Source organism: Neoarius graeffei, chromosome 8 (assembly GCF_027579695.1).
Source record: "Neoarius graeffei isolate fNeoGra1 chromosome 8, fNeoGra1.pri, whole genome shotgun sequence".
Lineage (NCBI taxonomy): Eukaryota > Metazoa > Chordata > Actinopteri > Siluriformes > Ariidae > Neoarius > Neoarius graeffei.
In genome coordinates, this window is record NC_083576.1 from 45,003,260 (window position 1) to 45,027,557 (window position 24,298).

General features: G+C 40.5%; 1 protein-coding gene across 5 annotated transcripts in view; it reads right to left on the bottom strand.

Moving 5' to 3' along the window:
• sh3tc2 (SH3 domain and tetratricopeptide repeats 2) overlaps positions 1 to 23,151 on the bottom strand; it is a 30,165-nt gene extending 7,014 nt beyond the window's left edge. Inside the window, exons 1-18 of one of the 5 annotated variants that reach the window (XM_060927671.1) lie at positions 22,881 to 23,151; positions 21,095 to 21,188; positions 20,485 to 20,583; positions 19,790 to 19,912; positions 18,903 to 19,030; positions 18,698 to 18,803; positions 18,451 to 18,594; positions 17,498 to 17,696; positions 17,232 to 17,305; positions 16,943 to 17,138; positions 12,405 to 12,538; positions 12,247 to 12,297; positions 10,432 to 12,147; positions 10,134 to 10,311; positions 8,542 to 8,692; positions 8,184 to 8,306; positions 7,873 to 8,023; positions 5,634 to 5,830 (exon numbers count right to left, since the gene is read on the bottom strand). In XM_060927671.1, coding sequence (XP_060783654.1) covers positions 5,634 to 5,830; positions 7,873 to 8,023; positions 8,184 to 8,306; positions 8,542 to 8,692; positions 10,134 to 10,311; positions 10,432 to 12,147; positions 12,247 to 12,297; positions 12,405 to 12,538; positions 16,943 to 17,138; positions 17,232 to 17,305; positions 17,498 to 17,696; positions 18,451 to 18,594; positions 18,698 to 18,803; positions 18,903 to 19,030; positions 19,790 to 19,912; positions 20,485 to 20,583; positions 21,095 to 21,119 — 3,795 coding nt within the window. In that variant the 5' untranslated portion in view covers positions 21,120 to 21,188; positions 22,881 to 23,151. Of the gene's footprint in view, positions 1 to 5,633; positions 5,831 to 7,872; positions 8,024 to 8,183; positions 8,307 to 8,541; positions 8,693 to 10,133; positions 10,312 to 10,431; positions 12,148 to 12,246; positions 12,298 to 12,404; positions 12,539 to 16,942; positions 17,139 to 17,231; positions 17,306 to 17,497; positions 17,697 to 18,450; positions 18,595 to 18,697; positions 18,804 to 18,902; positions 19,031 to 19,789; positions 19,913 to 20,484; positions 20,584 to 21,094; positions 22,266 to 22,880 lie in introns of those variants that run through there. The other 4 variants (XM_060927670.1, XM_060927669.1, XM_060927668.1 and 1 more) reach the window with 4 other exon arrangements.
• Between the last annotated feature and the right edge of the window lie 1,147 nt (positions 23,152 to 24,298).

Below are 24,298 nucleotides of genomic sequence, written 5' to 3' on the forward strand. Positions count from 1 at the left end.
GGTGTGCGGCTAGCTTAAGTCCATGCTTAATCTGGCTTCTGCAGTAAACAAAGGTCGCACGTTTGACGTCAGGGCAGATTTGTTGTCATTTTTTTGGCGCAGATTGTGACGTTCTAAAACGCAAAACTCCGGTTATCTCTGTCTACACGAAAAGGCATACATGGAGTTTTCAAAAATCTTCACTTTGCCCGGAGTTTTTTTAAATATTCGTTTTTGATGTGTTTTCATGTGGATGACAGGCCAAAACGTAGAAAAATATCTTCGATTTAGCAGATACCCGGCTACGTGTGGACGGGGTCTTAAAACCATTCACTGTTGCCATATCCTGAATTTTTAAGCTATACTGACAAAATAGGCATCAAATTAAACTAGAGCAGATGGTGCAGCCAGTGGATACAGCCTAACTGTTCGATAAGGATAGCAGATAGCTTAAAAAAAAAAAAAAAAAAAACTTCCGAAACAGGATAGACCTCAGCCTGTAGTAGGGGAGCTTTTCTGCCTCACTCCTGCCTTTGTGATGTCTTTCTCTCTTCTTCTTCTGCTATGAAGCATTGCAGAAGGTTCTTAGGGTTTTCAAATGGACAATTAAGCAAATATCAGGGTTTTACAGCTACAGCAAATCATTTTTCAGTTTATGACATTGCCTTCATAAATATGGCCTGAATTATTTGGCCAAAGTTTAAAAGAGAAAAATGAGACAATAATATTAGAATTGTTTGTTATTTTGCATTAAGTTACTTAAAAATATCCATTAATTGGTCTATTAATTTTTAAAAGCTCTATTTTAGAAATGAATTTGTAGTGGCTTAAACACTCACCTAAAGGTGATTCGGTACTGTAACTATTCTGGGGCGCGTGTACAGGGCCTGTACCGGTACTTGTCCGCACCCGGAACAAAGTGTCCCTCATTTGGATATGAGAAAGTTGGCAACCCTACGAACATCCCCAGCAAATAGATACATTGTAGATAATCAGAGTGTGAACGTGGATTTAGCGCCATGAATCACATCCTTACTGATGAGCGCAACAGAATGAATGTATCCACACTGACAGCCTTCTTTTCCTCGCTGTCAATGGGCCAGACGTGCGTTCCTTCCCTGCTGAGAAATTCGCAGAAATGTGGATTAAAGAAGGGCGAAACGCGGCGGATAGCGCACCGACGGGAAAGCAGAAAAGGCCACATGAACTGCGCCATCAGAGCAAACTGTTCATTTAGTATTCATGTATTTCAGTGATTTTCGAGTCACTGTCCATTTAATCCGGAGGGAGAGAAACATCACAGCAACGCGACAAGCAATGCGAACTTTGTTGTGTGTTAGTGTTCGTGTATTTAGTCAGAGAGATAGGAAGATGAATTTAGATGAATGGTTTAGTGTTCGTTTTCATTTAGTGTTATTCATTTGATATCATCGGATGTTATTGAGCTGTTAGCCTATTGTTACCTTAATTTTGTGACGTTTCATGATTAAAAAAAAAACCATCCCCCCTTCTGGTTTTTTGACAAATTGCACCCTGTTATATATATATAGCCTATATATATATATATATATATATATATATATATATATATATATATATATATATATATATACACACACACACGCATACATACCGGTATATATATATATATATGAGTGATTCCACGCTTATGGGTACTGAAATGGGGACATTAACTTATTTTTAAAAATTCACCTAAAACCATTTCTTTTTTTTACCATCAGGTCACAAAACATGTCATCTTTAATGAATGATATGTTAAAAGATAACTTAAATTTTCTGAGATGTAATAAAAACACATTTATATGCCAAAGTCAGAACGTAACAGAAGTGTTGTGGACATATATATTCTCAATTTTAACAATGTAGAATTACTTTTTGAAACATAGGAAGGTGTGTTTTAGCAAATATAATTAATAAACATGTGTAGTAGAATAAACATACACATTCTTTCAATAAGATTAACATGGTATATAGCTAGATTGTAATTAATTTGTAACAGACGCGAGATGGACAATCATAACAGAAGTAATGTAACAGACATCATTTTGGAACTCATAGGCTTGACTTTGGGATATAAATATGTTTTTATTACATCTCAGAAAATTAAAGTTATCTTTTAACATATCATTCATTAAAGATTACATGTTTTGTGACCTGATGGTAAAAAAAGAAATGGTTTTAGGTGAATAAGTTCATGTCCCCATTTCAGTACCCATAAGCGTAGAATCACTCATATATATATATACATATATATACACAGTATATATATATAAACACACAACCCCGATTCCAAAAAAGTTGGGACAAAGTAGAAATTGTAAATTAAAACGGAATGCAATGATGTGGAAGTTTCAAAATTCCATATCTTTTTCAGAAAAGAACATAGATGACATATCAAATGTTTAAAATGAGAAAATGTATCATTTAAAGAGAAAAATTAGGTGATTTTAAATTTCATGACAACAACACATCTCAAAAAAGTTGGGACAAGGCCATGTTTACTACTGTGAGACATCCCCTTTTCTCTTTACAACAGTGTGTAAACATCTGGGGACTGAGACGACAAGTTGCTCAAGTTTAGGGATGGGAATGTTAACCCATTCTTGTCTAATGCAGGATTCTAGTTGCTCAACTGTCTTAGGTCATATCTCATAACTGTCTTTTTTGTCATATCTTCTGTTTTATGATGCGCCAAATGTTTTTTATGGGTGAAAGATCTGGACTGCAGGCTGGCCAGTTCAGTACCCAGACCCTTCTTCTACGCAGCCACGATACTGTAATTGATGCAGTATGTGGTTTGGCATTGTCATGTTGGAAAATGCAAGGTCTTCCCTGAAAGAGACGTCGTCTGGATGGGAGCATATGTTGCTCTAGAACCTGGATATACCTTTCAGCATTGATGGTGTCTTTCCAGATGTGTAAGCTGCCCATGCCACATGCACTAATGCAACCCCATACTATCAGAGATGCAGGCTTCTGAAGTGAGCGCTGATAACAACTCGGGTCGTCCTTCTCCTCTTTAGTCTGAATGACACGGCGTCCCTTATTTCCATAAAGAACTTCAAATTTTGATTTGTCTGACCACAGAACAGTTTTCCACTTTGCCACAGTCCATTTTAAATATGCCTTGGCCCAGAGAAGACGTCTGCGCTTCTGGATCATATTTAGATACGGCTTCTTCTTTGAACCATAGAGTTTTAGCTGGCAACGGCGGATGGCACGGTGAATTGTGTTCACAGATAATGTTCTCTGGAAATATTCCTGAGCCCATTTTGAGATTTCCAATACAGAAGCATGCCTGTATGTGATGCAATGCCGTCTAAGGGTCTGAAGATCACGGGCACCCAGTATGGTTTTCAGGCCTTGACCCTTATGCACAGAGATTCTTCCAGATTCTCTGAATCTTTTGATGATATTATGCACTGCAGATGATGATATGTTCAAACTTTTTGCAATTTTACACTGTCGAACTCCTTTCTGATATTGCTCCACTATTTGTTGGGGCAGAATTAGGGGGATTGGTGACCCTCTTCCCATCTTTACTTCTGAGAGCCGCTGCCACTCCAAGATGCTCTTTTTATACCCAGTCATGTTAATGACCTATTGCCAATTGACCTAATGAGTTGCAGTTTGGTCCTCCAGCTGTTCCTTTTTTGTACCTTTAACTTTTCCAGCCTCTTATTGCTCCTGTCCCAACTTTTTTGAGATGTGTTGCTGTCATGAAATTTCAAATGAGCCAATATTTGGCATGAAATTTCAAAATGTCTCACTTTCGACATTTGATATGTTGTCTATGTTCTATTGTGAATACAATATCAGTTTCTGAGATTTGTAAATTATTGCATTCCGTTTTTATTTACAATTTGTACTTTGTCCCAACTTTTTTGGAATCGGGGTTGTATATATATATATATATATATATATATATATATATATATATATATATATATATATACACACACACACACATCTCATCTTGTCTTCTTCCGCTTTATCCGGGGCCGGGTCGTGGAGGCAGCAGTCTAAGCATGGAAGCCCAAACTTCCCTTTCCCCAGACACCTCGGCCAGCTCCTCGGGAAGAACACTGAGGAGTTCCCAGGCCAGCCGAGAGACATAGTCCCTCCAGCGTGTCCTGGGTCTTCCCCAGGGCCTCCTCCCGGGGGGAAATGCCTGGAACACCTCCCCAGAGAGGCGTCCAGGAGGCATCTGAAAAAGATGCCCGAGCCACCTCAGCTGATTCCTCTCGATGTGGAGGAGCAGCGGCTCTACTCCGAGCTCCTCCTGAGTGACTGTGCTTCTCACCCTATCTCTAAGGGAGAGCCCAGCCACCCTGCGAAGGAAACTCATTTCGGCCGCTTGTATCTGCGATCTTGTTCTTTCGGTCATTACCCAAAGCTCATGACCATAGGTGTATGTATGTACACACACACACACCATGTCTTTTCTGATACCAATACCAAGCTCTTGAATATCAGCCAATAACAATACCCATCTTATATTGTCTCATACGCTTAATTTTTTTCCACTGAAGCACTTCAGAGTTAAATTATCTCATCTCATCTCATTATCTCTAGCCGCTTTATCCTTCTACAGGGTCGCAGGCAAGCTGGAGCCTATCCCAGCTGACTACGGGCGAAAGGCGGGGTACACCCTGGACAAGTCGCCAGGTCATCACAGGGCTGACACATAGACGCAGACAACCATTCACACTCACATTCACACCTACGGTCAATTTAGAGTCACCAGTTAACCTAACCTGCATGTCTTTGGACTGTGGGGGAAACCGGAGCACCCGGAGGAAACCCACGCGGACACGGGGAGAACATGCAAACTCCACACAGAAAGGCCCTCGCTGGCCCCGGGGCTCGAACCCAGGACCTTCTTGCTGTGAGGCGACAGCGCTAACCACTACACCACCGTGCCGCCCCGAGTTAAATTATTTTACATAAAATTAACCTACCTTGTAAACATATAAAGTATAAATATAATAAAACCAATCCTAAGAAAAGAAAATGTAACCATTTCCAGTTCCAAAAAAATCAATTTCTTTTCCAGCTACAGTCTTTGCTATTTGTTACATGATCCAATACTGGGTATTGGTTTGTTGCCTTTGGCTTCTTATACACATGTTTACTGGAGGGTGGCATGGTGGTGTAGTGGTTAGCACTGTTGCCTCACAGTAAGAAGGTCCTGGGTTCGAGCCCAACGGCTGATGAGGGCCTTTCTGTGTGGAGTTTGCATGCTCTCCCCGTGTCTGCGTGGGTTTCCTCCGGGTGCTCCGGTTTCCCCCATAGTCCAAAGGCATGCAGGTTAGGCTAATTGGTGGCTCTAAATTGACCATAGGTGTGAGTGTGAATGGTTGTCTCTGTCTATGTGTCAGCCCTGTGATGACCTGGTGACTTGTCCAGGGTGTACCCCGCCTCTCGCCCATAGTCAGCTGGAATAGGCTCCAGCTTGCCTGCGACCCTGTAGAACAGGATAAGTGGCTAAAGATAATGGATGGATGGATGGATGGATGTTTACTGGAAGCTTAAATTGTGTGCTATTTATTTTTGCTCATTTTCATGAAAGGTGATTGTATTTAAAGTCTCAGAACAGACTGTTGAATTATCTTTACATGGGTGGGTTTCACCTTTATCTTATGCAGAGTTAGATCAGCTAGTCTGCAGTAAACTTTAACATAGTAGCGGGCCTCTTCTTTATGCTCCAGTGCAGTGGGACAGAGGGACAGAGCCTTCAAATAGTAATTCTCAGCCATCTCATACTGCTCAAGAGTGAAGTAGATTGAGGCCAGGCGATGGTAGGACACCCTCTCATTCAGGCACACACCTAAAGGAATGAACAAGAGTACCATTAAGAATCAGAATCAGAATTTATTGTCATTGTACCAAGTACAACGAAATTAAAAGCTACCACATAAAAATAGAACAAGACCACATAGGAATAGAACAGGCCATAAAAAACAAACAAACAAACAAACAAACAAACAAACAAACAAACAAAAGACCACATAAAATAGAACAGTACCCAGAACAACATACAACACACATTTAAAAAGTAACATAAAATGCATATTGCATTTGTACTATTGCACTACTGAGGTGGATAAACTAATAATAGGTAATAAATAATACAGAATAGTCAACAAGGAGTGGGGTTAGTGCATGTTTGCATTTAGCAGGGTTATGGCTCTAGGGATAAAACTGTTCTTGAGTCAGTTAGTCCTGGACTTGATGCACCTGTAGCACCTCCCAGAGGGCAGCAGGTCAAACAAATGGTGGCTCAGGTGAAAACTGTTCTTAACAATATTCCTAGCTCTGGTGAGGCAGTGAGAGTTGTAGATGTCGTCCAAGGTGGGGAGAGGGTGGCCGATGATTTTCTGTGCTGTCTTAACCACTCTCTGCAGCCTCTTCCTGTCTGCTTCAGTGCAGCTGGCATACCACACAGAGATGCAGTACATGAGCAGGCTCTCAATGCAGGATCTGTAGAAGGTCTCCAGCAGCTTACTATCCAGGTTGTTCTTCCTGAGCACCCTCAGGAAGTGTAGTCACTTCTGGGCCTTCTTGATAACTACCGTGGTGTTTGCAGACCAGGAGAGGTCCGCAGAGATGAGGGTGCTAAAATACCTGAAGGTGCGGCCCCTGTCTACACATTCGCCATTGACGTAGAGGGGGGTAAGGTCAGCCCTGTTCTATCTGAAGTTGACAGTGATTTCTTTAGTTTTTGAGGTATTCAGTAACAGATTATTTGTTGAGCACCACTCTGTCAACTTCAGGACCTTGTTCCTGTAGTTCACCTCATCACCTCCTGAGATCAGCCCAACCACAGTGGTGTTGTCAGGAAATTTAATGATGGTGTTTCCAGGGTAGGCAGGTGTGCAGTCATGTGTGTAAAGAGAATAGAGTAGGGGGCTCAGCACGCAGCCCTGGGGAGAGCCAGTGCTGAGTGTGCAGGAGGAGGAAAAGTGAAGGCTGAGTTTCACTGTCTGGGGGCGATTTGTCAGAAAGCCCTTTATCCAGGAACAGGTGAGTGAGGGAAGGCCTAACTCCAGCAGCTTGACAACTAGTTTGTCTGGGATGATGGTTTTAAAAGCTGAGCTGTAGTCTACGAAGAGCATTCGCACATAGCTCCCCTGCTGCTCCAGGTGGCATAGGGCAGTGTGTAGAGCTGTGACTATGGCGTCTTCAGTAGATCTGTTTGCGCGGTAGGCATACTAGTGTAGGTCGAAGCTGGAAGGGAGACAGGCTTTGATATGATGTTGAACCAGCCTCTCAAAGCACTTTGTGATGACAGGTGTGAGAGCAACTGGGCGATAGTCCTTGAGGCTGTCTGTGGTTGGTTTCTTTGGAACAGGGATGATTGTGGATGATTTCAGGCAGGACGGGATGACAGCTTGTGATAGGGAGAGGTTGAAGATGGAAGTGAAAATTCTTGAGAACTGGTCAGCACATGCCTTGAGCACCTTCCCTGGCATGCCATCTGGACCAGAAGCTTTTCTGGGGTTAAAGTTCATAGCTTCCAGTTGAATGTTGTAGACCATTTGTCTTTGCTATGCAATTAAATACAACAAAACCAAGAACACAATTTTCTTTATATATTTTTTGAATGTATTGCTTTTTTTTGGCAGCAGGGGGTGGTATAGTGCTGGGCTTGGAAAATAAAGGCATGCTGCACTACCCTTTCAGTAAAGGATCATTTTACCCACCACTTGATGCTTCTTCTTCATACCAAAGCAGAAACATGATGATTAAACATCTCAAATCAGAGCCAGACTTTTGCATATCTGTATATTCATGTAGAATGCCACCAGACATAACAAGCTCTGCCAAATATCAGATGATGATATTTAAAGAAAAAGTCAGTTTTATTACCAGTTGAGGTGCTGATTTGCATTGCCAGTGTAGCATACTGCAGGGCCTCCTTGTGCTGACCTTCCTTCAGCAGCAATTCAGAGAGCTTACATAAAAGCCTAAACTCTGAATGCACATCCTTCAGACACCTTGCAAATGGCAAACCCCCATCCTGCACACACAGTTTACACTTCACAACCCAGTTGGGACAACAACAACAACAACAAATCCAGACAAGCCAACATCTATGGGCTGCACATTAAAACAACAGCTGATGCTTGAATATTACTCAAACATTATTACACATTCTATGAGGTTGTAGTAGTGCATACTCTAAAAAATGAAACAGCAGCCAGTCGATTTCTGTGTCCTTTGAAGAAGACATCTCCAGCATCTTCATAAATGTTCATAGCAAAACATAGGTCATTTATCCTTAGGGCTGTCTTTACAGCTGCCTGCAGAAGATAGTTTATAAAGCCTGTTATTATAACATTCACATGAAATATAGTACTTTTGCTTTATGGGAATACAAAGTTACAAAGATTATACAAAAATAATAATACAAAATAGATATATTAGAGAATGTCTTGTAATAACAATTCTTGCAATAGTACTCATACAAGCAGTGTATTAGCAGTACCACTACTTAACATGCTACTTCCTTATATTTCACCACTGCCTTTCTCTCACCTGAAGATACATATCTGCCAATTCATCCTCATGGATCAAGTAGTAGATACGGCCAACCTGTAGCCATGTCTGTGACTCCTCCTGTTTCTTTCCTAAGTCTATTGAAATTCTGAGACTTTGCTTGGTGTAGTCCAGAGACTTCCGTGAGGACCTAAAATAATTTTCATCAGTGAAAAGATGTGAAAAGATTTATATTAAGGTAAAATCCTTTTCGGCAGTGAGATACATTCATCCCCTGTGTGTTGTGTTATGTTATATATATATATATATATATATATATATATATATATATATATATATGAGAGAGAGAGAGAGAATATTACACAGTTGCATGAAGATATGAAGTTTATAATATTTCACTCAGATCCGGAATGTATTTTGTCTGAAAAATGTGAGTTTTTCCAACACGAGAAGGTAAAATTCATATCTTTAAGCCAATGTGTGATGTTCTTTTTATTATATAGACACATTTACAAACAAAAATTACCCAAATTTATCAAAACAATTCATTGACTTCCTTGTGAGTGACATATGGAGAATTATGCCATGGCTTTGGGTTTTCATGTTCTGGATGTAGTATGTATGAAAAATATGAGTGGTATATTTCCCAGTGGGGTGGCATGGTGGTGTAGTGGTGAGCACTGTCACCTCACAGCAAGAAGGTTCTGGGTTTGAGCCCAGCAGCCGGCGGGGGCCTTTCTGTGTGGAGTTTGCATGTTCTCCCCGTGTCTGCATGGGTTTTGTCTGGGTGCTCCGGTTTCCCCCACAGTCCAAAGACATGCAGGTTAGATTAATCGGTGGCTCTAAATTGACCACAGGTGTGAATGGTTGTTTGTCTCTATGTGTCAGCCCTGCAATGATCTGGTGACTTGTCAAGGGTGTACCCCGCCTCTTACCCATAGTCAGCTGGGATAGGCTCCAGCTTGCCTTGAACAGGACAAGCAGTTATGGATAATGGATGGATATTTCCAAATAAAACACTCGTTTCCATATATATATATATATATATATATATATATATATATATATATATATATATATATATATATATATATAAAAGAGGGTAAGAGGCATGGGTAAGAGGCAGGGTACACCCTGGACAAGTCCCCAGGTCATTGCAGGGTTGACACATCAAGACAAACAACCATTCACACTCACCTATGGTCAATTTATAGCCACCAATTAGCCTAACCTACACGTCTTTGGACTGTGGGGGAAACTGGAGCACCTGGAGGAAACCCGCGCAGACATGGGGAGAACATGAAACTCCACACAGAAACCCCCATTGGCCGCTGGGCTTGAACTCAGAACCTTCTTGCTGTGAGGCGACAGTGCTCACCACTACACCACCATGCCGCCCACATTAATTCATTTAAATCACATAATTACATTACAAGAGCAGATTTTTGTGACTTATTTGATTTTAGCTTCTTTTCATTTTAGGTAAGTACCCAGTCTATTTGGTGTACACAGCTATTCAGAAAAACAAAAGGTTTGGTCTGTTAGTTAAAGGTATACCAAATGTACTGATGTAGAACAATACCAGTATCAACATTAATGCAATATATGATCCTTAGCCTTGTGTGTCTTACTTCTCAGTGTTAAGTGATAGATAGAGATTGCTGAGAATGTCCAGGTACTCTCCCTCCAGACGTTTATCCTTCAGTTCTCTGGAAAGCCCGACACAGTGCTCATAGTAAATTATACATTGCCCATAAAGCATTAAGTCAGCATATAGATGACTGAGCACCTTTGCTACAACCATCTGACCTGTAATATAAAATATGAAAGCATTAAAATTTTATTTGATGAATGACATAATTTAGTTTGTGATTTATTTTGGGGGCGCTTTACATTTTTACCCAAAAGGAAAGTGCTTGCTTCACTCACTGTGCAGGTTCTTGGCACTGATGGCAACGAGAAGACCCATCTCATAGCACAGCCTAACCTTTTGACTTTCTCCCCTATCTTTGTAGCTTCTGCCTAGCCACAGCAGAGTCTGAACATGCTCTTCATCTGAGGGGCTTTCAGAGAGAAACTGAAAAAGGTGCAGAGACCTGAGCAAGAACCTCTCTGCTAGGCCTGGAGCTCCTACTGATAAGGCAAGGCACCCCAGATTAGCCAGAGCCAGAGCTTCATTATGCTTGTTCCCATTTTCCTGTGAAATCTTTAGAGCACAGTGAAATTCCCTTGCTGCTTCTGTGACCTTCCCCTGTTTGTGAAGACATAGCGCAAGTAGGTTGTGGACAACTCCACACTGTGTTGGACTGTCTGTTTTATTCAGCGAGTTAAGGAGAGGCTGCAAAGTAGATTGGGCTCTATCTGGTTTCTCTGTGAGCACAAAGAGCCAGGCCAGCAGCACTGATGCCTCAAAGCCCTCTTCCTCATTAATGTGACTCCCTGCCTGCACTGCTTGTTGGGCACAGAGAACTGCCCTTTCCAAAGTTCCATACTGCTGGTAGACACTAGCCAAACTCAGACAAAGGTCTCTCTGGATCTTCAGGTGTTCTCCACAGCTGGCTATAGACAATGCCTGCTGGAGGTAAACTACCACCTGGACTGGGAGCAGAGCAGAGCCATCCTTCCAACAAGGATTCAGTCTGACTGAATTCTTCAGGAATAGCTCAATCTTTTGAAAGGCATTATCCAAAGAATGATCCTGAGCTGAATCTAGACTGAGAGATGCTAATGCAAGGTATGGCAGATACTTCTTGTGGTAGAGCCTGCATAGTATCCAGTTCAGGTCAACTGGCCCTATAGGCATTCCTTCTTCTGCTGAGAGAGTGAGACTGAGGAACTGAAGTCTTTCCACAAAAGGCAAAGCCTCCTCAATCTTTTTGTTCTGCAAAAATAGACAGAGAATTAGATAGCAAGTCCGTGCCTCAAGGTGCTTATCATTGTCAACAATAGCTCTGCGTAGAATTGGCTTGAGCAGTTCAAACTCATCAAGAGAGCAGAAGTTATGCAATGGGAGGCACAGTATAAGAGCACTTGCTTTCTCCAATGTATAAGGCAGCTTGTCTGTCATCTTCTGCTTCAGGTACACAGCTGTAAGGTTGGTATACAGGGCAATCAACAGAGGCTTGTCATTAAAACCCTCTACAGGGACAACCAGTGCCTCCTCAAAGTAGACTCGAGCCTGAGAGTATTTGAGCTTTTTGGCACACAACCTGCCCAAAAGGAAGCAGGTCCGCCGATGGGCCCACACCATCCTGCCTTTCTTTGCTCCTTCCCGCAAGCTCTCCAGATGCAGGAGAACCTCTTCCACCGGAAGCCCACCAAAGACTGTGTCCAAGAAGGAGTAGGAGAGGTCATAAAGTGCATGAAAAGATTCCTGGAAGTGGTCCAGATTGAGGAGGGTTAAAATTGGGTCAACAAACTCAGCTTCTTCGGTATCCCAGATGCCTTCATCCATAAAGGGGGGATCTTCCTCATACTCATCCATCTCTCGGAAAGTGTCCTCCAGGTTGAAGGAGAAGGCTTCATTATCTTTGTCTAGACAACTCTGAGAAGCGTAGAATGAAGGTCGAGGAGAGGGGTGATAGGGTGGGGTATCACTATGTTCCAGTATAATGCTCTTCCTGGCATCTACTGGGGGTTTCTGTTCTGGGGGATTATGGAAACATAGTTCTTATTTTAAAATTACAGAAGATAGTAATATGTACATATTTAGTATATTTTCATAAATCCAGGTAAACAGATTACCTTGCTTTGGTTGGTTTCTGATATAGGTAAAATCTGAGTCATCCAGTCTATCTGTAAATAAGTCAAATTCTTTTATTAAAAGTTGCATTCAAATTAAAGCCATGTCCACATAAACAGTGTCATGCATGTCCCAGACAAATGGTGTCTGTGTTTCCCACCTAATCTGTAAACAGTGCTGATGTCAGTGGAGAAGAGTTTGTCCAATAGACCAGTGTGGCACTGTTCAATGCATGGGTTAAACTGCAAGAGAGCCACTCTCTCCTCCTCACTCAGAAAGACCAATTGTCCCCTGCTATGAGGACCCAACAAAGGCAACATTATCAACCACATGACTCCCATTCTGACTGCTTCATTACCTCATTACATAACTACACTCCCCCCTTCCAATAGCCAGTGGCACAGAAACAGATTCAGGTAAGGTCAACTGAAAATTATCATGATAATTGTACTAATGAGTCAGATTGTTTGTGTTTTTATCCCCTGTGTAGTCAAATATTTTCCAATATAAGGGAGGACTGCCATTTAGAAATCATGTAATATGAATATACACTCACGGTCCACTTCATTAGGAAGACCTCAATTCCTACACATTCATGCAATTATCTAATCAGTCAATCCTGTGGCAGCAGCACAATGCAAAAATTATGCAGATATAGGTCAAGAGCTTTGGGTAATGTTCATATCAAACATGAGAATGAAGAAAGTGTGATTTCTGTTACTTTAACTATGGCATGGATGTTGTTACCAGAAGGGCTAGTTTGTGTATTCAGAAACTGCTGATCTGATTTTCTCACACATGCTTGCAGATGCTTTTCTGCTCACCAAAATTGTAAAAAGTGCTCGAGTTACTAAAGACTGTTAGCTCAGACCAGCTCAGACCAGTCTGGTCATTCTCCTCTGATCTTTCTCATTTAAAAAAAAAGAAAAAAAAAAGTGTTTCAACCTGCACACAGGATGTTTTTTTTTTTTGTTTTCCACACCATTCTGTGTGAACTTTAGAGATTTTTATGTGTGAAAATCCCAAGAGATCAGCAGTTTCTGAGATACTCAAACCAGGCCATATGGCATGAACAACCATGCCACAGTTAAAGACACAGAGATCATCCTTTTTCTCCATTCTGATGTTTGATGTGAACATTACTTGACCTACTTACTTGCATGATTTTATGCATTGTGCTGCTACATCATGAATGGCTGATTAGATAATTGCATGAATGTGCAGGTGTACCTAACAGTGCTGTAGTCGAGGCACTAAACCTCGAGTCCGAGCCCAGTCTCGAGTCCTCAGTGTTCAAATCCGAGTCATGTCCAAGTTATTAAAAAAAAATTGAGTTGAGTCCGAATAGAGTCCACTATTGATCCGAGTCGAGTCCAACACTCCAACCGCCCCATTTGATGGTGGCTGTTTTAGTACCATTAACATTAGTTTGTTCCTGAACATGACATATGAACAGGTGAATGTGCATTCTCTTTGTCAGGGAGTGCAAAGTATTCTGTCAGAGATGGTTGTGACACGGATGTAAATGCAGGAGGTGTGTTTATTAATACAGTGCTCAGCGTAAATGAGTACACCCCCTTTGAAAAGTAACGTTTTAAACAATATCTCAATGAACACAAACAATTTCCAAAATGTTGAAAAGACAAAGTTTAATATAACATCTGTTTAACTTATAACGTGAAAGTAAGGTTAATAATATAAACTTAGATTACACATTTTTCAGTTTTACTCAAATTAGGGTGGTGCAAAAAGGAGTACACCCCACAACAAAAACTACGACATCTAGTACTTTGTATGGCCTCCATGATTTTTAATGGCAGCACCAAGTCTTCTAGGCATGGAATGAACAAGTTGGTGACATTTTGCAACATCAATCTTTTTCCATTCTTCAACAATGACCTATTTTAGTGACTGGATGCTGGATGGAGAGTGATGCTCAACTTGTCTCTTCAGAATTCCCCAAAGAAAATAATTTCTTTACACCACAAAGGTGAAGGCTACAAGAAGGTCAGCAAAGCTTTACTTATCAGTCAGAATACTGTAGCAAAAGTGGTACAAAAATTTAAGAAAGATGGAACTGCAACCATCTCACAGAGACGTCCAGGTCGTCCACGAAAGTTAACACCTTGACAGGAGCGTCTTCTGATGAGAAGGGTTGAAGAAAATTGGCATGCAAGTTCACTGCAGTTATCTAAAGAAGTAGAAAGCCAAACTGGGGTGACTATTTCCCGTGACACAATACGGCATACACAGCAGAGGAACAGCATGCATGGATGCCGTCCACGAAAGAAGCCTCTCCTAAAGCCCAGGCACAAAAAAGCCCACCTAGAGTTTGCCTGGGCCCATGCTGACAAAGATGAAGACTACTGGGACTCTATACTCTGGAGTGATGAGACCAAGATAAATGTTTTTGGAACTGATGGCTTCAAAACTGTATGGCGTCGCAAAGGTGAGGAATACAAAGAAAAATGCATGGTGCCTACAGTGAAACATGGTGGTGGCAGTGTCCTTATGTGAGGCTGCATAAGTGCTGCTTGTGTCAGGGAGCTGCATTTCATTGATGGCATCATGAATTCACAGATGTATTGCTCTATACTGAAAGAGAAGATGCTACCATCACTCTGTGCCCTTGGTCACTGTGCACTTTTCCAACATGATAATGATCCTAAACACACATCTAAGGCCACTGTTGGATTTCTGAAGAACAGGGTGAAAGTGATTCAGTGGCCAAGTATGTCTCCTGATCTGAACCCAATCGAACACCTATGGGGAATTCTGAAGAGACAAGTTGAGCATCACTCTCCATCCAGCATCCAGTCACTAAAAGAGGCCATTGTTGAAGAATGGAAAAAGATTGATGTTGCAAAATGTCACCAACTTGTTCATTCCATGCCTAGAAGACTTGGTGCTGTCATTAAAAATCATGGAGGCCATACAAAGTAGAGTAGAGTGGGGGAAAAAGCCCCCCTTAAGGAAAATTCAGTTTTTCTCCAAGTTGAAATGAACCATGTGTTTAGTTTTAATCATAGTTTTTGACAACAGTGACATGAACAATAATGCCACCTAAAGTTTGCCTAAAGTTAATACTTAATTTTTTTTTTAACAAAAACAAACATTGTGCCAAGGGGGCCTTTTACCCCCCCAGTGGGGTAAAAGGCCCCCTGAAGTGGGGCAATAGGCCCCCTCACTCAAAAAAAGCTGTTTGGATAGCAAAAGTGTTTACTTAAGCCTATAATGTGAAAGAAACAAGAAAATATCCCTGAATTAATGAATAGATGCATTATTTTATTATATTTTGCATTTTAATTTCAATTTTTTTTTTATTTCAATTATTTTTCATATTAAGTTCAAATTACTTGCTTTACTCAACCAGGTAAGTGAGATGTTATTAAAAACTATGTATCTGCTATTCAGAAATGTATGAAATACAGTAATTATGATAAAAGGAAATGATGCCCCCTGGGGGCCATTTACCCCGCCATTAAGGGGGCGTTTTACCCCACAGACTACACTTTTACAAAAAAGGGTCTTACTTTCAAAATGTGATTCAACTTTTTATACCTAATGTATTTTTTTAACGTACTGACTTGTCTACTCATACCACATACACAGCTGTGATATCTGATGAAATAGCAGCTATCTAAATACAGTTTTACTGATATCTGAAAATTATATCACTTACCATGAAATTTGATTTCTCTCCGCTGCGTTGCTGATATGTGATCCACAGTGGATATTTGTATATCCCCGTTGTCAAGCCAGTCCATAGCAACAATATAAATGTAACTTTGCGCCATCTGGTGGTTATTTTGGGTAAAACAGGCCGGGGGTGTATTACCCCACGGGGGCATATTACCCCACTCTACTCTACTAGATGTAGTAGTTTTTGTTGTGGGGTGTACTCATTTTTGCACCACCCTAATTTGAGTAAAACTGAAAAATGTGTAATCCAAGTTATATTATTAACCTTACTTTCATGTTATAAGTTAAACAGATGTTATATTGAACTTTGTCTTTTCAACATTTTGGAAATTGTTTGTGTTCATTGAGATATTGTTTAAAATGTTACTTTTTAAAGGGGGTGTACTCATTTATGCTGAGCACTGTATAAATGAAGACAGGTAAACAATTTAGAATAGCAAGCAAAATCGTAAAACAGGCAATAGGCCAAGAAAGGCACAAACAGGCTATCATAGATTCGGCAGAATCAAAGACAAGAAACAGGAAATCAGGGATCAGGAAACCAAACAAGGAAATAAGGCTCGGTAATGTGTCAGCAACACAACTCAATACTCAAAAATCACAGTTTTTATAAAGGCGCGCTGTTTGCACTGTCTGGAGTGCGCCCAAGAGTCTATCTGATGCACGCGCCAAGGTGAGCAGGTGTGATATTCTTACATGAAATTAGTACAAAATTAATGTAGATATAAATATCTTATGCCAAATTATTATGGCATGCTACCAAAAAAATAAAGAAAAAAAATCCGAGTCCTCGTCTCCATTTTCCGAGTCCTAATGCAGTTAATGCACGAGTCCAAGTCCGAGTCATCAGTGCTCAAGTCCAAGTCGCATCACGAGTCCTTAAAATTAGGGCATGAGTCGGACTCAAGTTCAAGTCCTGGACTCGAGTACAACAAGCCTGGTTCCTAATAAAGTGGATGTGAGTATATGTTTTAATTTTATATATTTCTTTCTTACAGTGGTTTGACATTTTCAGGTCTCACATGGGCCATGTGGACAAATCCTCTCTGTCCACTAGAGAGGTGTTTCCCAATGAACGTATTCAGTGAGCTAATAAGCAAGCCTTCGACCTCTATGAGATCTCCTTGGCTGAAGTGCAGTTCATCCTTAACCATTGGGTAGTGGTCCACTACTGCTATGCAAGTTCCTGTTACTGGAAAGAGAAGTAAGAAAGCACTGTAAAACTCTTCATATCTTCACAGAGTAAATCATTATATGACTAGTACTAGTTCTCACACAGACTCACCTATAGGTTGGTCACTTTGTCCTTTTGTGAATGAAAACCCTCCTGCATTGCCATCGTATTTTCTAAGAAACCACCTTTAAAATACAATGTATTTATTTTGTTCAACCAATATAGGAATTGTGAATTAAATAAAAAGTACCATTATTAATACTATTCAAATTTCAGAATTGGAAATCTCATTGCCTCTTGACTCTAGAGGCTGATGATTTAGCATTTATTTAATGGAACCTTATCATGCCTAAGTGGGGATTGTTAGTGTCACTCACTGGTAAAAAGGGTAGGGTAGAGGCTGCATTGCATGAACAGGCACTAGACCATGCTGACCAGTAGACAGCAGTGTTCCCTCCCACGTGGACTGCTGTCCAATATCCTTCACCATAACAAGGTCATTCTTCTTGTAAACCAATTCATCTTCTTCTTCTATACACTGCTCACTGTTAACCAGAGCTTTAGCGAAGAATGAACCTACAAGCAAGCACAATACAACTCCACAGATTCTTTCACACTTCAGACTCTTTCTCATGCTACATGTTTCTACATTTCTATTTCTATATTTCTTCAGTTTGTCCTGTGTTTTTCACCATTTTATTATCTTTCTTCTGTCAGCCATGCTGACAGTTTCGTTTATTAAAATCACAAGTAAGTTATAACACATTATTATTATTGACACATATATTTTCCTTTTACATTCTATCTATCTATCTATCTATCTATCTATCTATCTATCTATCTATCTATCTATCTATGAGTAATATTTATTATTAACATGCTATAATCTTTGGTTGGTCGAAAACAAGTGGCTAATTTACAAGTATAATTGAATAAATATACACACTCTTTACTGACAGTCTATTTAGTGATAGGCCTGGGACAACAGTTTGTGTTTTCCTAATTCTATTAATAAACTGAAAGTTGCTTTGAGCATGACATCAAATGGATCATATGCATAAAAAGTGTTGCCAAAATGATTTCAGAAGGCACAGCAGAGCTATGCTTGTTCACATTTGTGCACAGTAGAGCAGCATGTTGTGACTACCAACAGGACAAAAAAAGATTGCCTCTCTTCCTGAAAACCTTGAGCGGTTATTGTGTCTCAGTAAATTGTTTTGAATCATGATTATGTTTATATTAGTTGGCTGAGAAATAAACCCCTTTATTTCCTGTAGAAAGGTAAATCTTACAGTACAGTACAATTGTGCACTATTGATTGGTCTCTTACCTTCTTGAAGTAGGAGCCCCAGATAGAGGGTGGCTAGGTGTTCCTCATCTACTGTCACACAAATTTCCACATCACTGAGCAAAAGAGGGTCCAGCCAGAAAGCCTGGTCACAGAGAAAGTTCTCCAAGCACCTTGCTACATATCCTGAGACATCAATACCAAGATTGCATATTGTGATAAATCATGTTTCTGCGTAGCATATAAGCATATTATGATGCATATTGCTTGCATGCTTGTGTAGGCTCACCTAGAGCTAGGTACGTAGAGAACTTCCAGATTTCCTCCACTGTCTTAAAGGTTATAACAAAATGGTCTTTTTCAGCATGCACTGAAACCAAACGTGCAGAGAGCTCCTGGAAACAGAGGACCAAGAAAGTTTTACTACTGTGAAAAAGTATAAGCAACTATTCTCAATTTGACTGTATTTAGCACTGATATTTTAAAAAGCTTACTTTAAAAAGCTGAATAACATCTTGGCTGTTGCTCTCTACGACCCTTAGTCTAGTGCGCAGTGCCTCCTGCAGCACGCTGTCTGGCTCCAAATTGGAGCGCCTTCTGCCACTGAACAGCAATATCACATCTGGACAACATTGAAGTAAATGAAGCAGACTTTTAGAAGTCGAAGGCCTAAGATCTCATCTCATCTCATTATCTCTAGCCGCTTTATCCTTCTACAGGGTCGCAGGCAAGCTGGAGCCTATCCCAGCTGACTACGGGCGAAAGGCGGGGTACACCCTGGACAAGTCGCCAGGTCATCACAGGGCCGACACATAGACACAGACAACCATTCACACTCACATTCACACCTACGGTCAATTTAGAGTCACCAGTTAACCTAACCTGCATGTCTTTGGACTGTGGGGGAAACCGGACCACCCGGAGGAAACCCACGCAGACACGGGGAGAACATGCAAACTCCACACAGAAAGGCCCTCGCCAGCCCTGGGGCTCGAACCCGGACCTTCTTGCTGTGAGGCGACAGCGCTAACCACTACACCACCGTGCCGCCCAAGGCCTAAGATTTATTAACATATATGACCTAAACAGATAAAGCATGACGAAAACTGCATAAATTTATTTATAACCTCTATTTATAGGACTGTACATGTCCTAGCCATAATGTGACCTTGCACGAACAGCAGATTCTGCTTTGTGGATGAAAAATTCTACTACACTGGCCGAACCTCTGACAGGATATGATTAGACTGAGTGCAGACATTAGGGTTGTCTGAAAGGGCATTAGATCTTACAGTTTGCTGAATCAGGCCTGCCATTACTGTCCATTATGGAAGCTATTCCTCTCTGGTTTATATGGCATTGGAAAACTTAATGCAAATACCTGAAGAGAAGTGATCTCCTACAGCCAAAGAGACAGTGCTGAGAGCTTCCTTCCTCTTCCAGTAACTCTCACCAGTGATCCCCTCACTCTCCACCTCAGCCTCTGTTTCCACTTCCTCATCCCCTGTGCCAAACAGAGAAAAGCTCCCTTAGTGCAAGAAAGAAAAAAACTTCATGTCTTTGTACTGAATGTAACTGCATAATTTGTTGACAGCCACTGTTAGGTGACTTAGTAATCAATAAAGTTATGTCACTAAAAATTGATGACAAGTTAATTTTGTAGACAAAGGCGGTTGTATAAATTATTAGTGCCAAAATTATAGAACTCATATCAAATTCAAGAAGCAATATGTATTCACAAACTTGGACACATTTGTTTGTGTACTAATCTTATCACTGCAGGTTCACAGTTTTATACAGACAAAAAGCAGAAAACTGATTGCAGTATCATAGTGTCTCTATAAATATCAGGTAGATATTGCTTTTCCTTTCCAAATGAATATAACTTCCCCAGTATTATAAAATTTGCAGTAGATGTCAAGTACGTAGTACATCACACATAGAAAGTTCAGCCTATAAACTAAGTACATTATATTATGATGTTATAATGTAATGCATTAATATATGTATAGATTAAATCCATTTCATAAAAACATGGTTTCAGTTTTACATGAAACCTGACTTTGTATTTCTTACCAGTGGCCATGACATCATTTCCTGGAAAGAGATCATTGGCTCTTGTTAGTGCATATGGGGGCTCTTCCCATAACGTATTGAGATCAAGAGTTGATATATCTATAAAAAGGGCAGTGCAGGCTTTTGTCAGAGGTTAAAGCAGATTAAATGTGTGAAAACTGAAGGGACCATTTAGAAACAAACAAAAAATTAAGGAAACAGATTATTCATAGCACATCTAAATAGCATCTTCACACTTTCAAAGGGAGGATACACACATCAGATGCATGCACTCTCAATTTTGGCACCATTAGTTTCCATCATAATCAGTTCAAGCTTAACCTGCACATTCTGCCATTCTGGGTTTTGCAATCACTCAGTGATTTGTAATCAATTGCACTATATGGAATAGCTATACTGATATGATCTATGGAATCACAAATTTAATTATACTGACTATTGATAATACATGAATAAAAAGCAAACAAGCTTCATTAATGACACCAGCAAGACAAAAATCTTTGTTAGAGCCTTCACAATGCAATATTAGTTTTAATCACAGAACAGAAGCACAATATAAATAGGAGAGCACATACAGCTTAAGCAAAGGGCACACTGCAATGTGCTTTACCTTCATGGGTTGGTCTGTTACCCATATTTCATGGAAATGAACTGACATCTGCCTGTATAAGTTCCATTTCATTGCAAAAATTTATGGGACCAACCTGAAAGCAAGAAGCAGTTTCTCAGACACGAAGCTGGACAGCAGCAGCAGCATGCCATGATGTGGACACCAAATTCGCTTACTCTGCTGATAAATGGCTCCCATTCAAAGAAAGATCCACTCAAACTGTTAGCCAGTGGAATAGCTATTTAAAAGACTCCTGAAATCTTAATTATTTTTTGTTGCATATATTCTTCCTTTATTTGCATCTACATGCATCTTGAGCATTTGGTATACTCTCTAACTTGTTCTTTGCATCTGTCTCTCTCTCTCTCTCTCTCTCTCCCCGGCTGGTTTGCAAATGTAATAGCCTATACAAAGAGCGTGTTGCTGCTGGCATGCTGGTGTGGGTTGGTCAGTGACTATGCCAGAGGGGGAGCTTCTGTAAAGTAAGTATTCTAGCCCTGGCTGTCCTACAAACACAAACAACAAAAGGCCATTGTCAAACAGACAGTGTCTTTATAAGTATATCCCTGCATGTTTGACAGATTTTCTGATTGTGTTTCTCCTCGATTCTAATTCTGTGTATTTTTTTCTCTCTGGGTGAGCAGTATTTAGGCTGACAGCTCCACATTGTCCATGCCAGGATGTTTGGCTGTGCTATGGGCTCAGCAGTACTGCTGCCAACAGATCCACATTATTTTCACCCAATTTCCTTTGTAAACTTCCAGCAGGAAGGGCTCAGAGGAACAAGCCAGCTCTCCAGCATCACCTAGTGGCTTTAGTACACCACAGTGTCAGTGAAGGATTTATTCTGTGTGCATTGTTAGAGTACATAATGCAGCAGTGTCAGTGTTCTTGCAGAATCCTTAGCCATATCATATAATTTACACAAACTCACATAAAGTACTTGAGAGATTATATTCATTCAGTCCTTTTTTCTGTCTCCTTATTTATTTATTTATTTATTTTACCCTAGTTCAATCAATCTGGGGGTCCTTGTAACTTGGAATTTCCTGAGACTTTGCTCAGATGAATTTCTAAATGAACAATCCTCTATATACTGAATATATTTATGTGAGAGCAGAGTATGATGGCTTATAATCAAATTTGTGCCTTATGATACAAGCTAGTTGTAATCATATGACAGGCATGTCTCTGCATATGTCTAGAACAGCATCTAAACTACACATTATATGGAAAAGACCTATTGTTACAATCTAATAATACAAAATTAAAATATTAGCTGTTAGTTATTTTAGTGTCAGAATTATGCTTTATTTAACAAAAATGTCATAAAAGTCTGCCATTAATGATATGTCCATTTATTCAAGTGGGGATGTGTGTCACTGTCTGTGAATAGAGGGGGAAAGCCTGTAACTTGAGTATGGAGCATGGGCACTAAGTTTAGAATATCTCCCATGCCAACCAAAAAGACCAGCAAACAAGTTCACAGAGGCTAAAATAAAAATAAATAAATAAATAAATAAATAAAACACATTGTAATCAACAAGACACTGAGAAAGACAGGTCAGAGAGTGTAAAAACTGGAGAATGCTAATTAAGCGAAACAAACTGAGATGAAAGTGAATTCTGCACTGCCATCTGAGACAAAAATGAAATACAGCCTCAACACTGCTATTAAGTTCAACCAAACCATAAGCACAAGAATGGAGACAGAAAAGGACACTCACTCACACCGGCCCTAACACATGTCTAGCTATTTGATAAGCCAACAGTTGTCACACTGTACCTCTGTCCTGCTGGTTCCTGACGGTGTGTTCGTCCTTCATGGGAGTACCAGTATGTTTTCAGCATAGGGAGCAAGTGTGGGTGCCCTCACCCACACAATTATAAAACTGAAACTCTCATGGTTCTAAAAAGCCCCTGTAGAACAGTGTTTATATGTTCTTGTTGCATGCATCTGAAGAGAATGTAGACAGTACACAGAGGAAGTCATATATAAACCCCACCTCTAAATATCACTCCCTCTCTCGCTGTTTCTCTCCTTCTCTGTCAGTATCTCACTGAGCAACTCTGAGCACTCTCTCTCTCTCTCTCTCTCTCTCTCTCTGTGTTGCTCACAACTGCCCTGTTGGAGTTCACCAGTAGTGAAACTGGTTGAAAACAAACCAAATGACATTTCCAGAAGAACAATTCCAGAAGATTTTACCCACAGAATAAAACTCTTTTCCTCATTCCTTCATTATATCCCCTACTACAGTATTTAACAATCCAATACCTCTAAATAGAGCATGGGAGAAGGAATGACAGGTTTTCTACAGCTAGTAGTAAAGCAATCCAGCTGGTTTGACTTGTTCTCTGTGAATAATAACCAAAACACCTTTGGAATTACAAGTATCCTTCTTCTTACTGACATTCTGAAAGTTCCTTATCTGTCCAGACCCACGTCTCATTATATTAGTCTTTCCTATCCTGCTTTTAAGTCCTTTTGCTTTAATTATTTTTAGATGATATTTCATGAACCCAAGTCCCTTTTCAAAGCATTAAAATTGTGAGTTTCCTTCTCGTATTCCTTGGACTATTCATCCATCCATTATCTGTAGCCACTTATCCTGTCCTTCAGGGTCACAGGCAAGCTGACTATGGGTGAGAGGCAGGGTACACCCTGGACAAGTTGCCAGGTCATCACAGGGCTAACACATAGACACAGACAACCATTCACACTCACGGTCAATTTAGAGCCACCAATTAGCCTAACCTGCATGCCTTTGGACTGTGGGGGAAACCGGAGCACCCAGAGGAAACCCACATGGACACGGGGAGAGCATGCAAACTCCACACAGAAAGGCCCTCGCCGGCTGCTGGGATCGAACCCAGGACCTTCTTGCTGTGAGACGACAGTGCTAACCACTACGCCACCGTGCCGCCCTCCTTGGACTATGCCAGTTAAAAAAAATTGACCCCTAGCTGCAACATTCCTGTGTTTTATGGTTCTATATCACTGTAGAGTAGATACAGTAATAGACTGTACTCTGGCACTACAATAATCATTTATGGCATGTCCCTGCTGGTTAAAAGTAAACCATGGAACAGGTTATGTATTCTGAGATTTCTTAGTAAGTCATTAGAAATGTGCCCTTTAGCAGAGAGGACCAAATCATGTGACTGGCCGCTTGGCCTGAGAGAGCCTGCATTCTCTTGCCCTGT